Genomic DNA, 16042 nt, shown 5'->3' on the forward strand with positions numbered 1-16042 from the left:
TGGTAAATTTAAGAAAATTGAAATTGTATCAAGTATCTTTTCCTACCACAATGCTATGAGACTAGATATTGATTACAGGGAAAAAAAACTAAAAAATGCAAACACATGGAGGCTAAACAATATGCTACTAAATAACCAAGAGACCACTGAAGCAATCAAATAGGAAATCAAAAAATACCTAGAAACAAATGACAATGAAAACACAATGACTCAAAACCTATGGGATGCAGCAAAAGCCGTTCTAAGAGGAAAGTTTATAGCTATACAAGCCTACCACAAGAAACAAGAAAACTCTCAAATAAACAACATAACCTTACACCTAAAGCAGTTAGAGAAAGAACAAAAAAACCCCAAAGTTAGCAGAGGGAAAGAAATCATAAAGATCAGATCAGAAATAAATGAAAAAGAAATGAAGGAAACAGCAGCAAAGATCAATAAAACTAAAAGCTGGTTCTTTGAGAAGATAAACAAAACAGATAAACCATTAGCCAGACTCGTCAAGGAAAAAAGGGACAAGAATACTCAAATCAAGGGAATTAGAAATGAAAAAGGAGAAGTAGCAACTGATACTGCAGAAATACAAATGATCATGAGAGATTACTACAAGCAAGTATATGCCAATAAAATGGACAACCTGGAAGAAATGGAAAAATTCTTAGAAAAGCACAAACTTCTGAGACTGAACCAGGAAGACATAGAAAATATAAACAGATCAATCACAAGCACTGAAACTGAAACTGTGATTAAAAATCTTCCAACAAACAAAAGCCCAGGACCAGATTGCTTCACAGGCAAATTCTATCAAACATTTAGAGAAGAGCTAACACCTATCCTTCTCAAACTCTTCCAAAATATAGCAGACGGAGGAACACTCCCAAACTCATTCTACGAGGCCACCATCACCCTGATACTAAAACCAGACAAAGATGTCACAAAAAAAGAAAACTATAGGCCAATATCACTGATGAACATAGATGCAAAAATCCTCAACAAAATACTAGCAAACAGAATCCAGCAGCACAGTAAAAGGATCATACACCATGATCAAGTGGGATTTGTCCCAGGAATGCAAGGATTCTTCAGTCTACACAAATCAATCAAAGTGATACACCATATTAACAAATTGAAGGATAAAAACCATATGATAATCTCAATAGATGCAGAGAAAGCTTTCGACAAAGTTCAACACTCATTTATGATAAAGACTCTCCCGAAAGTAGGCATAGAGGGAACCTACCTCAACATAATAAAGGCCATATATGACAAACCAAGGCCAACATCTTTCTCAATGTTGAAAAACTGAAACCTTTTCCACTAAGATCAGGAACAAGTCAGAGTTGCCCACTCTCACCACTGTTATTCAAAACGGTTTTGGAAGTTTTAGCCGCAGCAATCAGAGGCGAAAAAGAAATAAAAGGAATCCAAATGGGAAAAGAAGAAGTAAAGCTGTCACTGTTTGCAGATGACATGATACTATACATAGAGAATCCTAAAGATGCTACCAGAAAACTACTAGAGCTAATCAATGAATTTGGTAAAGTAGCAGGATACAAAATTAATGCACAGAAATCTCTTGCATTCCTATACACTAATGATGAAAAATCTGAAAGAGAAATTCAGGAAACACTCCCATTTACCATTGCAACAAAAAGAATAAAATACCTAGGAATAAACCTACCTAAGGAGACAAAAGACCTGTATGCAGAAAACTATAAGACACTGATGAAAGAAATTAAAGATGATACAAATAGATGGAGAGATATACCATGTTCTTGGATTGGAAGAATCAACATTGTGAAAATGACTATACTACCCAAAGCAATCTACATATTCAGTGCAATCCCTATCAAACTACCAATGGCATTTTTCACGGAACTAGAGCAAAAAATTTCACAATTTCTGTGGAAACACAAAAGACTGCAAATAGCCAAAGCAATCTTGAGAAAGAAAAACAGAGCTGAAGGAATCAGGCTCCCTGACTTCAGACTATACTACAAAGCTACAGGCATCAAGACGGTATGGTACTGGCACAACAACAGAAATATAGATCAATGGAACAGGATAGAAAGCCCAGAGATAAACTCACGCACATATGGTCACCTTATCTTTGATAAAGGAGACAAGAATATACAATGGAGAAAAGACAGTCTCTTCAGTAAGTGGTTCTGGGAAAAGTGGACAGCTACATGTGAAAGAATGAAATTCGAACATTCCCTAACACCATACACAAATATAAACTCAAAATGGATTAAAGACCTAAATGTAAGGCCAGACACTATAAAACTCTTAGAGGAAAATATAGGCAGAACACTCTATGACATAAATCACAGCAAGATCCTTTTTGACCCACCTCCTAGAGAAATGGAAATAAAAACAAAAAGAAACAAATGGGACCTAATGAAACTTCAAAGCTTTTGCACAGCAAAGGAAACCATAAACAAGACGAAAAGACAACCCTCAGAATGGGAGAAAATATTTGCAAATGAAGCAACTGACAAAGGATCAATCTCCAAAATATACAAGCAGATCATGCAGCTCAATATCAAAAAACAAACAACCCAATCCAAAAATGGGCAGAAGATCTAAATAGACATTTCTCCAGAGAAGATATACAGAATGCCAACAAACACAAGAAAGGATGCTCAACATCACTAATCATTAGAGAAAAGCAAATCAAAACTACAATGAGGTATCACACCGGTCAGAATGACCATCATCAAAAAATCTGCAAAGAATAAATGCTGGAGAGGGTGTGGAGAAAAGGGAACCCTCTTGCTGGTGGGAATGTAAATTGATACAGCCACTATGGAGAACAGTATGGAGGTTCCTTAAAAAACTAAAGATAGAACTACCATACGACCCAGCAATCCCACTACTGGGCATATACCCTGAGAAAACCATAATTCAAAAAGAGTCATGTACCACAATGTTCACTGCAGCTCTATTTACGATAGCCAGCACATGGAAGCAACCTAAGTGTCCATCGACAGATGAATGGATAAAGGAGATGTGCCACATAAATACAATGTAATACTACTCAGCCATAAAAAGAAACGAAATTGAGTTATTTGTAGTGAGGTGGATGCACCTCGAGTCTGTCATACAGAGTGAAGAAGGTCAGAAAGAGAAAAACAAATACCATATTCTAACACATATATATGGAATCTAAAAAAAAAAAAGTTCTGAGGAACTTAGAGGCAGGACAGGAATAAAGATGCAGACGTAGAGAACGGACTTGATGACACGGGGAGGGGGAAGGATAAGCTGGGACGAAGTGAGAGTGGCATGGACACATATACACTACCAAATGTAAAATAGATAGCTAGTGGGAAGCGCTGCATAGCACAGGGAGATCAGCTGGGTGCTTTGTGACCATCTAGAGGGGTGGGCTAGGGAGGGTGGGAGGGAGACGCAAGAAGGAGGGGACATGGGGATATATGTATATGTATAGCTGATTCACTTTGTTATACAGCAGCAACTAACACAACAATGTAAAGCAATTATACTCCAATAAAGATGTTTAAAAAAAAAAGGCACCTGGAACAGTCCTTTGCTCAAAAAGATAAAATGTTTTGGGACGACGGAATTATGAAGTTGCCTGGAAAATGGCAGAAGGTAGTGGAATAAAAGGGTGAATACGTCGTTCAATGAAGTTCTTGGCGAAAATGAAAAATGTGTCTTTTATTTTTACTTAAAAACCGTAGGCACTTTTTGGCCAACCCAGTATATTCAGGGTTTGGATATGTGAATATGGTAATGGTGTCGTGGAATTGTGAAAAGATCACAAATATGTAAAATAAACTTATTTCTACTTTAATCTTTGTTGGTAGAGAGATCTGAGACCATTTATCCTCTACCATTCTCAATAAACTTGTACAAAACAGCCATTTCTATAGGACTACCTCAAAGGGGAATTATGAGGCCCAGTAGGTAAAAGTTCTGTGCAAACCAGAAATCACTGAGCAAAGTATTTTTTTGTAACTGTTTTTCAAAAGTTCAAACAGCAAATGCTCAGAAAGTGAATGCTGAAAGAGCAGCATAGAGAAAGACACGTGTTCAAGGGAGAGAGAGGCAAAGGAAAGCAATTAGTTGGGTTTGGTTGGACAATCAAGTGTGTGAAGGACACTTAGAAGGAATAAAGTTCATTTGGAATCTTGAATGGCATGCTAAGCAGTTTGGATTCAATTTGGTAGGCAGATATCACTGGGAAGGTTTTGAGTCTGGCTCGTGAAGATTAATTTTACAGTACTCTTTGGGGTGGATGTGAAGATATTCTTTTTAGTTAAGTAGCTATTGCAAATGAAGATGAAATGAAGGCCTGAAATACGTGAATGGTGTGTGAGTGGGACGAAGGGAAGATGGAACAGGTATTGTAGAGCAGACTCAGTGGAACTCACAAGAGTTTGATAGAAAAGGAATGAACCCAAAATTACTAGAACATTTTGAGTAGAAGTGACAGGGAGGATGAAGGTATCATCGAAAGAAATTGGACACAGAGTACAAAATAGTTTTGAGAAAGAAGACATTATTCGGTTTTCCAGCAGGGGTGATGTCCAAGTAGTGACATCTAGCAGAGTTAGACCTGGAGTTTGGGCCAGAATTGTACATTTTCATTTAGAACGTTCCCCATTAACAAAATCATGATGCACCTTAGCTGGATGAAGAAATGCGACTCAAAAACAGAATGTTAGGGAATCATTTAGGGGTGGAAAGTTGTAAGAAGAATAAAGTCAGTGAAGGAGCTGGGAGGAATCAGAACAGCAGTTGAGATTAAGCATGACTTAAGTGAATTATTCACGGTAAATTGAAAATACTGGAGAGTAACAGGAAATAATATTTTGCAAGTTGAAGTTTCGTATTTCACATTAAGACCTGTAGTTAGTCACTATCTTCCTAGAAGGAAACCAGTAATCAGAGCATTTGCTTACCTTCATGAGCTGACTAATTATTCTTAGTTTTCAGTAATCAGAGTCCCTCCAGTTTACTTTGACCCATATTATACATTAGGCAGTGATAAATAGTAAACGGACTTCTGTCAAAGCAAGGTGAAATGGAAAAACTCCTCCTAATTCAGAAATGTCACCAAGGGTGTTAAGATCTATTTCTAAGTGCATCTGAGGCCTAAAGAGATGAGTATGCTCTCTGATTTGTGCTTGCCACCCTCCACAAAGGAAAATTATTCTTTGATTCAGTGTTAAAGCTGCTGTCTGCTGGCCTAACACCATTGGTGACACCATATTTTGAACTAATGATGAGTCTGTTGAAACAGTGGTACCCTGTTGAGTACTCTGTGGTCCCGACCCAGATTGATTCCCTACCCCCTTCCACCATGCCCACCTCCTTCTACTAATATAACAAAGGTGGAAATACAATGTTAGTTCTCAGAGATCTACCCACCACACTAATTAGCATGAGAAAACAATAAAAAGGATTACAAAATGGAGGAAGAGATAGGTGCTCTAAAGTGAAATTTGTAGTCGTAAATCTGGAAATTCTGTGTGTAAGTCAATTTAGAGGTCATCTTCTGCAATGTCACGTGGAAACCACAATATTTCTGAAAGGGTGAGAAGTGGGCTCCCGATAGGTTACAACTGTTCATGCTTGTAACCTGGGATTTATGTGACAGAGAAATAACGATATCAATTAGCTACATACATATGTTTGGGAAGATAATTTAAAGTATGATTTTGTTAGTAAACATTTTTGATTCGCAGGGCTCTAAAAATGTGTCCTCTACAAACAGATATGTTTGAATATGAGTGTGAGTGCTTTATTTGGTGCAGGGCTGGGAGAGGGAGCTGCCCTGTATAGGACAGTGCCCTTTACGGGCACCCATTACTCTGTGCCCACAATGAGAGCCCAGTTCTACATGCTAAGGGTCTAAGGAAGAACACAATAGGACCTCAGGGCCTTAGAGTACGGGCCTGGAAAAGACTCAGTAGCACAACTTTATGGATAACTGTGAAAGCTAGTATTATCTCACAAGGAAGGTCAGATTATGGAAGTTATAGGAACAGTTAAGCAGGAACAAAAACTATTTTAGTAAATGTGAGTGGAGGCAACATGAATGGACTAGATGAGAACCATGGATTTGGGTAGGCAGTGCTGGATGGGTGTTCTTGGCTGTCTTTAGTTAACTATAACTCGCTCTTTGGGATACACAAAATACTGTGTCAGCTGCTTTAACACAGTAGGAAGGAGCAAAGACTGGAATTGAGGGATGTAGGGTTGAACTCCAACTGTGTGGTTCGGGGAAGTCATTTAAGATCTCTGGGTTTTAGTCATCCATTTATATATTTATTCAACAGACATTCACAGCCCCTCAGTCTCCTCTTCTGTAGATTGAGAACGTGTCACTAGAGCCTCTGCAGCGCTCACATGTATCACTGAATAGTGATACCTGCTTACTGAGGGGTTTCATAAAAAGGAGAGCTATGAGCTACTTTTGAAGGATTGGAACGTGGTTTAAATTATGGGAAAAAGGTTGATTTAAACCAGGCGATCAATGGGTACAAAGCCATAGAGCCAGACTAACCCTTCACCCAGGAGAGCCAGAGTCTACGATCCCTAGAACTGAGTCTGAAGATGAAGCAGTAGCAAGACTTGGAAAGGTCAAAAGGTATTGACTAATAAGATGCCTTATGGTGGAGACAGTAAACCTAATACAGAGAACACAGGCAGACACCTCTTCAGTCACCACTCCAGTTTCAGGGAGGTCTAACTAGGTTGGTAAAATGACTAGAGAGCATTGGTAGAAAATGATTTTATTACCAAAAGAAAAAAATTCCTATGACTAAGTTATTTAATTGACCTTTTCATTATTTCCATGTCATGGTGGTAATATCTGACACTATATGGGGTTTTTTTTTTAATGAAATCGAGAAAGGTAACATTCGTTTTACTTTTTCCATTCCCAAATGTAACGTTAACATATATCTCTTCACTGCCCTCCTTTTTTCCATTTGTTTCTCTTTTTCTCTCTCTTGTTTTATAAACCCTCTACCTGCATGAACTCCCCAATGCCCTTCAGAGTGAACAAAACTGAGCTGCTTCTGTAAGCACCACAAAATAGTCCCCATTATTTTAAGTTTGAAAATATGCCAGAGAAACATTAAGTGAAATCCACCACACTCTTCTGACAACACATTTGACCTCTAGACATGTTAAGAGCTTCATCCTCCAATGCTTTTAATTCTAATTCTTGCAGAGATAAAATTCACTGCTTGAATTGTAAGAGTGAGTCTCATTAAGGCTAAAAAGCAGTGACCCAGATAGCATAATGGATTAATATGGTGACCTTGCAACTTTAGAGCTTTACTTTCAAATCGGACTGTGTAGTCAAATCATTTCAATAGTCAATTGATCAATTGGTTAATACCAGCCTGTAAATGTTCTGAGTCGGAAGTTCGTAGATCATTTGGCCAGTACTAGCCTATATAGGAGTAAACTGAGAACCATAGTATGCTTAACTTTCAAAACCTTTTTTAAATGATGAGAATCAAAGAAATAGAGTTTCATGAATTACTGTGAATGCTGTAATCACTAATAATTATATAATATTGACACTCTAATAAGCATCAGTATTTTGAAACTTACACCATAAATAGCTGGTAATGCTATATGTTTGCATTTCATTACAGTGTAAAGAAGGACTGTAAGTATAATCAACCAGGTCTTGAGTGATGTTGACTGAATTCTCAAATTCAGGGTGATATATGCTGTTAGGATTATCCTACTCTGAGGGACGGGGTGGAAATGTGTATAGTTTAGCAGGACATCCTAACGGACTTTTAAAGCCTAAGGAATTTAAAAAATTTTTTCCAGAAACAAGTTTTGTGAAAAATTATTCCTCTGCATTTTTTTTACAGATGCAAGATATACGGAGCCCAGAAGGAGGTCAGTATAGCTCCCATCCTCAGATGGCAGCCATGAGACCAAGGGGTCAGCCTGCAGAGCTCAGGCAGCAGCCAGCCATGATGCAGCATGGCCAGCTCACCACCATCAACCAATCACAGCTAAGTGCTCAGCTTGGATTGAACATGGGGGGAAGCAGTGTCCCCCACAACTCGCCGTCTCCTCCCGGAAGCAAGTCTGCAACTCCTTCACCGTCCAGCTCAGTGCATGAGGATGAAGGCGATGATACCTCTAAGGTATGACGAGGTTATTCTGGGGACCAATAGGAAAGGCTTGCTGCCTAAAAAAACTATTGACGGGCACTTCCCTTGACCTATGGCGGATGCAAGTTATATCGTCCAAATGAGAAACGTTGGTGGGGGACCGAATGGATTAAATCACCTGCTTGTCCAATTGCATTTTTAAGTTCCTAACAAATCCTCTCAGTGCAAATGTATTAAACATAAAAATAGGTTGCACCCACACAGTATAGGGTCTGCATAGTGAGTAAGGGAAAATAAATAATCTTGTAGGACTCGGTGTCCAAAATCAAGCTTAATTCACCACTCATTCCAAAATATCTTTCAATTTAACCACTTTATTTTAAGAAGGCAACATCCCAGGGATATAATGATGGCGCTGTGTGTGTGTGTGTGTGTGTGTGTGTGTTGTGGTTAGAGGAATCCTTTGAGATCATCTTATCCAAACATTTCATATTTAGGGGACTTCCCTGGTGGCGTAGTGGTTAAGAATCCGCCTGCCAATGCAGGGGACACGGGTTCAAGCCCTGGTCCGGGAAGATCCCACATGCCGTGGAGCAACTAAGCCTATGTGCCACAACTACTGAGCATGTGCTCTAGAGCCCACAAGCCACAACGACTGAGCCCGCGTGCCACAACTACTGCAGCCCATGTGCCTAGAGCCCGTGCTCCGCAACAAAAAGAAGCCACCGCAGTGAGAAGCCTGCGCACCACAACAAAGAGTAGACCCCGCTCACCTCAACTAGAGAAAGCCCGCGTGCAGCAACGAAGACCCAACACAGCCAAAAAATAAATTTATTTATTTATTTATTTATTAAAAAATTCATATTTAGGATGAAGAAAAGAAGGGCCAGAGATATTAGATGACTCCCTTGCAGAAGAAGGAGCCTAGGTGTTTCATTACGTATCTCTTGTTAACCCCAGGCCAGTATGGTTGTCTGTCTGTCTATCTGCATCACCTTAAGTTATCTGTATAAAAAGATGGGTCGCAATTGTCCTTATTTTGGAAAATTAGCTACAAAAGGTAGTTAGTTCTTTAAAGTAGTCAAGGCAGCCTTTTCAAATGACTGCATCATAACCAAGTACGCTCTCAGTCAAGAACATCGAAATCATCTTTTTATTGCCTTGGTTATCAGTCAGGCATCTTCCAAATTTGTCCCAGTGAGAAGGACCCCTGCCTGGTTACTGTGAAAAACACTGGTGGCTACATGCACGCTTCATATTCCTCCTCTTTGTTTAATGTCACTAATGAATTGTCACTTGTGTCAGCCCTTCGTTTTCTTTTCACTTTGTGAGAATTTTGTTTTGGGGAGACAAATGGCAATACCGTGGGATTCTGATCTACGTGGTTGACTTAACATTAGCTAGCTACACTAATCTTTTAACAACCCAGATAGTGACACATAGATTTATTTAGCCTGATGACAAAGGCAAGGCTGCTCTATTGGCTCTATTTCATTATTTTCAGTATTCTTGAAGCTCTGACGTGTAGGCCCTTGATCCTGGAAACTCTACCAGGGAAGCTAATTCCTAGAGGTAGTGAATGACTCCCCTGGGAGCGCATCTTTGATAAACACACCAACCAATCCAGAGCCCACACCCCAGTCATCTCCTTTATCAAACTCTCACACACCACGTCCCCGCAGAGTTTCCCCCCAGGGCTAGGCATGGATAACTAGGGACCACCTCTAGAGCCAAGCCCACTGAAACTGTTCAAACATTCCAGTCCTGAGCTTACTCAGTATACCTACCCCGCCTCGCCCCTTCCTTCCCACAAAAACCCCAGTAAAGGCTCTGGGCACGCTCTGCCCTCTCCCGTCTCTGCCTCCTGACAACCCTGCACGCCATGCCGGGCCTCCTGTTCCTAGGTTTGTGTGAGTGTAAACTTTCATTTCCATGTCTGCTGTCCACCGTCCCTGATGAAAACAAATCCCAGGTACATTTCAGGACAGCTGCACAGCTAGATATCAGCGCCCCTCTACCTGCACAGTCTCCCCCTGTCAGTGAGCCAGCCTCTCAAGAGGGAAAGTAAAAAGGAGGGAGGAGACTAATTGATATTACATAAATAATGTATTGGGCTAGGAGAAGCCTGACCTTTGGCTGATCACTTAGAGGGCAAAATAAATTTTTAAGAAAATCTATATTATTCTAACGGTGTCTCCAGCTAATGAGCACCTGGATCTAAGTGTGAGCACCAGGAATCTGTTTGTGGCCAGTGATTTAGATATCAAATTATACGTGGATAATTCAAGTTAAATTTCTAAACACAGATGTTAAGTACTATATTGCAAGGGGAAAAATTAATGTTCTACTCATAGTAAAGATCAATTGGTGCATCTGGATTATATCTTTATCAGTATTCACTGCTGACATTTCAGGAAATTAATGCAAAATTAGCATCTTCTGACAGTAAATTTTATGCAGGATTATTCTGACTTACAATAGCATTTTCCACACTCTTCAATTTATATGAGTAGCAGACTGAGTAGAAACCAGAAATTCATAGGATTCATATTGACAGGTTCTGCCATTTTCTACTGATACATAAGGTCCATATCTTACAATTTTGCTGAGGTGTGAATTTGTATGTTATGAGTTTCCAGGCTAGCATGAAACTTTGCCAGTGAGTATCCTACCCAATCACTTAACATCCATATCTCAAAGTAATGTATAGCTTATTATTAATGATCACGTAAGCATTGTATAGTGGAATTTATATTCCATGGTCGTATAGTCTTGAATAAGCTGTGTGTGAAGGCCTAGGGGTGGATTTCCCAAGAATGCCCTCATTAAAATGGCTTTTTGTCTACACAAATATTCTCAAATTTATGTTGAGTTTAAGTGCATTTTCCATCTCAAAATCCATCCTCCCATTCCAGCTCTACGTGCTGTCCTTCACCTTCTCTCCAGTACAAAATTCTCCTGCCCATTTATTCAACTTATGTTTATTAAACGGCTAAAAAAATTCCTCTGATGAAAATGCTCAGGCATTCTTCATCACAGCTAATGATTAAACCGGAATTTTCCTTTATGTATGAGCAGGATTTATGTGCACTGTTGTACTGCAGCAGCTCCAGTTAAATGTGAAGTAGCGTTAAGTCAAAAGGATCATTTAAATCATTTCCAACGAGATCTAAAAAAGGAATATTTAGTCTCACACCTGAAAAAAAGGCTTTAAACCTTCCCTCTTAATACTTCGTGCTCTCTTAAGCAATTGCATATTAACTCCAGTTTATCGAATTGAACAAGTAAATGAAATAACTTTATTTTGACAGAGAGAAATATTGTAAATACATCAGTAAAATAAATTATCACCTTATAAACACTCCTTACGGTTCTGATTGCTCTGGAGCTGTGTTGACAGCCTGAAGTCATAAACTAGACATGCAGTCAAACATCAAAGAAATACAAACTCGGGTAGCTTGTGGTTCTAAGCCTGTAATCCAATATGTGTAATATAACAGACACTTTAAGACACTTAAAGACACTGGCATTACAACTGTATTTTTAGCACAGCTTTCCCTTTAAGGAAATTATGGGCTAAGAATCACAAGATATGTTTTTCCATCCTTTTACTTTCAGCTTCTCTGCTAAAAGTCTTCTTAAGTTTTATATGTGTCTCTTGTCAGTGGTATATAGTTAAATTTTTACTTTCAAATGAAACTGACTTCATTTACATTCATATAAATACTAAAATATTTGGGTTTATTTCTCATTTCAGTATTGATATGTTGCTTTCTATTTGTCCCACACGTGTCTATGTTTCTTTTCTCTTTCTTACCTTCCTTAAGAATGTTCTTACTTTTCTCATTCCAAAATTTCCCATTTTAAGACTGGAAATTTTATAATCTTTCTCTTTGTTTAGTAACTACTCCTGACACACAAATGCGTGAAAGTCTAACATTGATCAATATCTTTACCCTTCTTAAATTACTTTAACTCCAAACACCCTCCTTTCAATTTATACTGGAGCAGTTATTGCTGTTGTTTATCTTAATTATAATTTATCTTAAATTTAAATTAAATGTAATTTTATGAACTCCATGAAATACTATTTTTATTGTCTTTATAGTCTTTTTTCTTTAGATTTATTCACATGTAAAGTTTGTCATCTGACGTCATTTTCCCTATGCCTTTAAATTTTTCTCTCGTGAGGATCTATTGGGAACACGATTACCTTAAAAAGTACTTCGACTAGGAAAAGAATTTTAGATTGACAGTGATTCTCTATTATAATTTTGAAGATAATATATTACTCCATTGAATCCTGATTTTCATTATTGCTTTTGAGAATTCTGCTGCCTCGCTGTCTCGTTAAGTAATCTGCCTCTATTCTCTGACTAGTTTTAAGATCGTCTCTTGCCTTCGGTGTCCTGCAGCATCACTGTGTAGTATGTGGGTTCCTTTAAATTTATCCCAAATTTAAATATTTCTGTTTTTCATCAGTTCTGGGTGTTTTCCAGAAATTTCCTCTACCCTATTGTTGCTCCTTTCTCATTCTGTAATTCTGATAAGATAAATGCTAGACTTTCTCATCCTGTCCTCCATGACTCTTTTCTTTCATATTTTCTGTTTCCTTCTTGCTGTGTATTACATTCTGATTAATTTATTTATATCAATTTCCCAGTTTGTAATTCAATTTTCAGCTATATCAAATCTGAAATTAAAGCTGATATACTGAGGTTTTAATTTCAATTATTTTATATTTCTAGTTTTATTTGGTTCTTTCTCAAATCTGTTTGGACTTTTTTTGTTTGTTTTTTTTAGTTGCTTCCTCTTTATCCGTAGATTTAATCTCTTTTGTTCTTTAAGCTAATTCCAATACGTGATGCCTTTTGGGGTCTGGTTCTATGGTTTATTGTTGCTCTTGGTTTTACTGCCTTGTTTCATTTTGCTTTTTTGCTTTTGGAACAGCAGCTGATACTCATTAGAACTTTATAAGAATTCTGTTAGACCTGGTTGGAAAGTGGACTCCGCTAAGGATGATTTGTGTGTGCTTCTGCCAAGCATCCCAAGCGTCTTGGACCATTACAATCTAGAACTGCTTTGGGCTTAAAGTTTTCCAGACCACTCGAGTAGTATGCATTCAGGGTATAAATCCTTACAAAAGCTGGCTTCTGTTTGTGAATTATCACAAAAGATATTCCTCCCCTCTCATTCAGAATCGTCCTTGCAGGTCTCGGGAGGGAACGTGCAAGGGAGATCATTTTATTTCACCCTGCACTGAAAGTCTAATTCTTTTGTGTCCTGACTTTTAATAGGAAGCCTCCCGTTAAACATCCCACTTTTTTCGGTCAGCCATGGGCTTTGTCTTCTATCTGCTGTGACTTTGACTCAGTTTCACCAGGTTCAGCAGCTGTCTTCAAGGTGAAAGCTGGCTCCAGTACTCTGCCTACTTCTCCGGGTTCCTGCTTTTGCTTACTTTTTTTTTTGCTTTTAAGAGTTTCTTAGAATTTGCTAGTTCATCACTGCATGTACATTACCATACTGGACAGAAGGAGAAGGGATTTTTTTCTCAAAAAAAATAGGGTGTCACTAGAGCAACAATTAAATAAGCCTTTAGAAAAGTACTTGTTATTTACCACCGTTCTGAAGGCTAGAAGATTCCTGGAATAAAATAAAAATGATAAGCAGACAGGTTTCTATAAACATGAAGTGAAATCAAGCAACATTGGTACCAAATGTCTGGTCACACTGTCTAACATTAGGACAGAATATTTTAAATTGGGATTTTAAAGTCTGGTGTTTTCCACATTGAACTGTATTTATTACACAGTTGTTAAACACTTCACATGATATAATATGCATGATACTTTTAAGAATTTCTTCGAAGTATCCCAGCAGCTAATATGTACTTGTTTATCAAAAATAAAGTATCCCATCGGTTAAGGCTGAACTTAGCAAAGTAGTTCTGGGGAAAATAGTAAAATTCAGTCAAGCACCAGTTAGTACTTGATTCCAAATAATGGTTCCTAAAATCCATTTAAGTAATTAAATTATACTAGGATATAGTATTTTCAAGGTGTGTATGTTCTTAGATGATTCATACTCTGGATAATAGAGCATACTTGATTAAGTCATGGAATAAAACTCAAGTGAGGCTACACGTAGGCACCTGGCATTTTACTCACTGGGACCATGTATTGATAGCTTGTGCATTCTTTGTAAGGCAGGAGAAACCCTCAGTCAAAAATAATAAGAAGTAAACATATTGCCCTAGACAGGCAAATTTAGAAAAGACCAAATGAATCTAACAAAATTGATAAACATAACTAACAGGTGTATATAATTACAATCAAATCTTTTCTTCACCTTAAAGTGATTTTTCTGGACAGTAGCCCAAATTTCTTACCTTATTATATAAGGCCACTGAGTATTTTTGCTAACCTCATCCTAAAACTAAACTCAGTTATCTTTGGCAGAATCAAGGATCCTTAAAAATGAATTTATCTTACAAACTGTAGTACCGATACAATGCCCTGCACTTGTGAATCATCTCAAGAGCATACCATTTTATATGTGGTTTTCTAGAATTGATGTTTTGAGTCATTAAAGGTACTGTTATTATTAATGATAATAATAAACCCGATTGTAAAATGAAAGAGGTATTACAACCTTGCTGATTTCACAGTAACTAGATGACTTACTTTCCATGCTTATTTGAATTTATTCTCATAAGGGGATTTTAGATGGCATAGTTTAGAAAGAAAAGAGAGAATGAATTTAAGTAGCAGAATTTTTCACTTACAGAAACAGTACCATCACGAAAAGTGCTGTGATGTGCCCTGTTACTATGGCGAAGATTTTATAATATTTACTTTACGTGCTAAGAGTCCTAAGCGGAGCTCTGTGTTGTTTGTTCAGCCTATTATGCAGATGGTGCTTGATTAAAATCTATTTTAAACGACAGCGATCACTGCAAGTTCGTGTGCGTTAAACAGCTCTCCCAGCTCCATTAAAGGCTTTGGGACTGTGGCAGGTTATTTTTAATATGCTTATAGACGTTTCTAACTTCTCCAGGGACATTTCAACATCAGTGATTCTCTTTCCTTGAGACTCTTAACTCCAGTACTCTGTATTCTTAAGAAGTGTTCTCTAAGTAGCACCATTAACACATGGCTTTTTTGAAGTGCAAAATTATTGTTTTCTTGTGATTAATAAGTTAAATACATCACTATAATTAAGCAATAAGACATGACAGGAGGTGGATTACCAGAAGCATAAGGACACCCCCTAGGGATTTGGGAAATACATCTGTGTCTACAAGTAAGTTACATGAAGCACATGTACCTGTGTAAAGCTTATGTGAGAGTAGTATCTTTATGTATTTGTGTATGTATTTGTTTATTCATGAGTGCTTAAATTGAATATGAAATAAGCCTGTGGGTGATCGAGATTACGGTTAAAGCCTCAAACCAGACATGTTCTTAGTTGCTATGATTTTCATACAACTTTTGTTTTTTTTTTTATAGAATGGAGTAGGACTCAAGAATTTGCATTTTTTTTAATTGACTAATTTATCTTTTGGCTGTGTTGGGTCTTTGTTTCTGTGCGAGGGCTTTCTCTAGTTGTGGCAAGTGGGGGCCACTCTTCATCGCGGTGCGCGGGCCTCTCACTATCACGGCCTCTCTTGTTGTGGAGCATAGGCTCCAGACGCGCAGGCTCAGTAGTTGTGGCTCACGGACTTAGTTGCTCTGTGGCATGTGGGATCCTCGCGGACCGGAGCACGAACCCATGTCCCCTGCATTGGCAGGCAGACTCTCAACCACTGCGCCACCAGGGAAGCCCTCATACAACTTTTATATGTGTCTCAAATGTCCTTTTCCTTGTCATTCTAAGCCTCTGCCCACTGCTGTATAATACAGGGGTGGAAATGTGTGATGATCCGC

General features: G+C 38.2%; 1 protein-coding gene across 4 annotated transcripts in view; it reads left to right on the plus strand.

Annotated features, from left to right (window-relative positions):
* The window catches only part of TOX (thymocyte selection associated high mobility group box), a 297820-nt gene that overhangs the window by 242246 nt on the left and 39532 nt on the right, over nucleotides 1-16042 (plus strand). For all 4 annotated transcript variants that reach the window (XM_022556827.3, XM_022556826.3, XM_022556828.3 and 1 more), the window contains one exon: nucleotides 7869-8150. In XM_022556827.3, the coding sequence (XP_022412535.2) occupies nucleotides 7869-8150 (282 nt within the window). The remainder of the gene's footprint in view (nucleotides 1-7868; nucleotides 8151-16042) is intronic.

Source organism: Delphinapterus leucas, chromosome 17 (genome assembly GCF_059928025.1).
Source record: "Delphinapterus leucas isolate spDelLeu-1000000601 "Yukka" chromosome 17, BTC_Dleu_Yukka2, whole genome shotgun sequence".
Taxonomy (NCBI): Eukaryota; Metazoa; Chordata; class Mammalia; order Artiodactyla; family Monodontidae; genus Delphinapterus; species Delphinapterus leucas.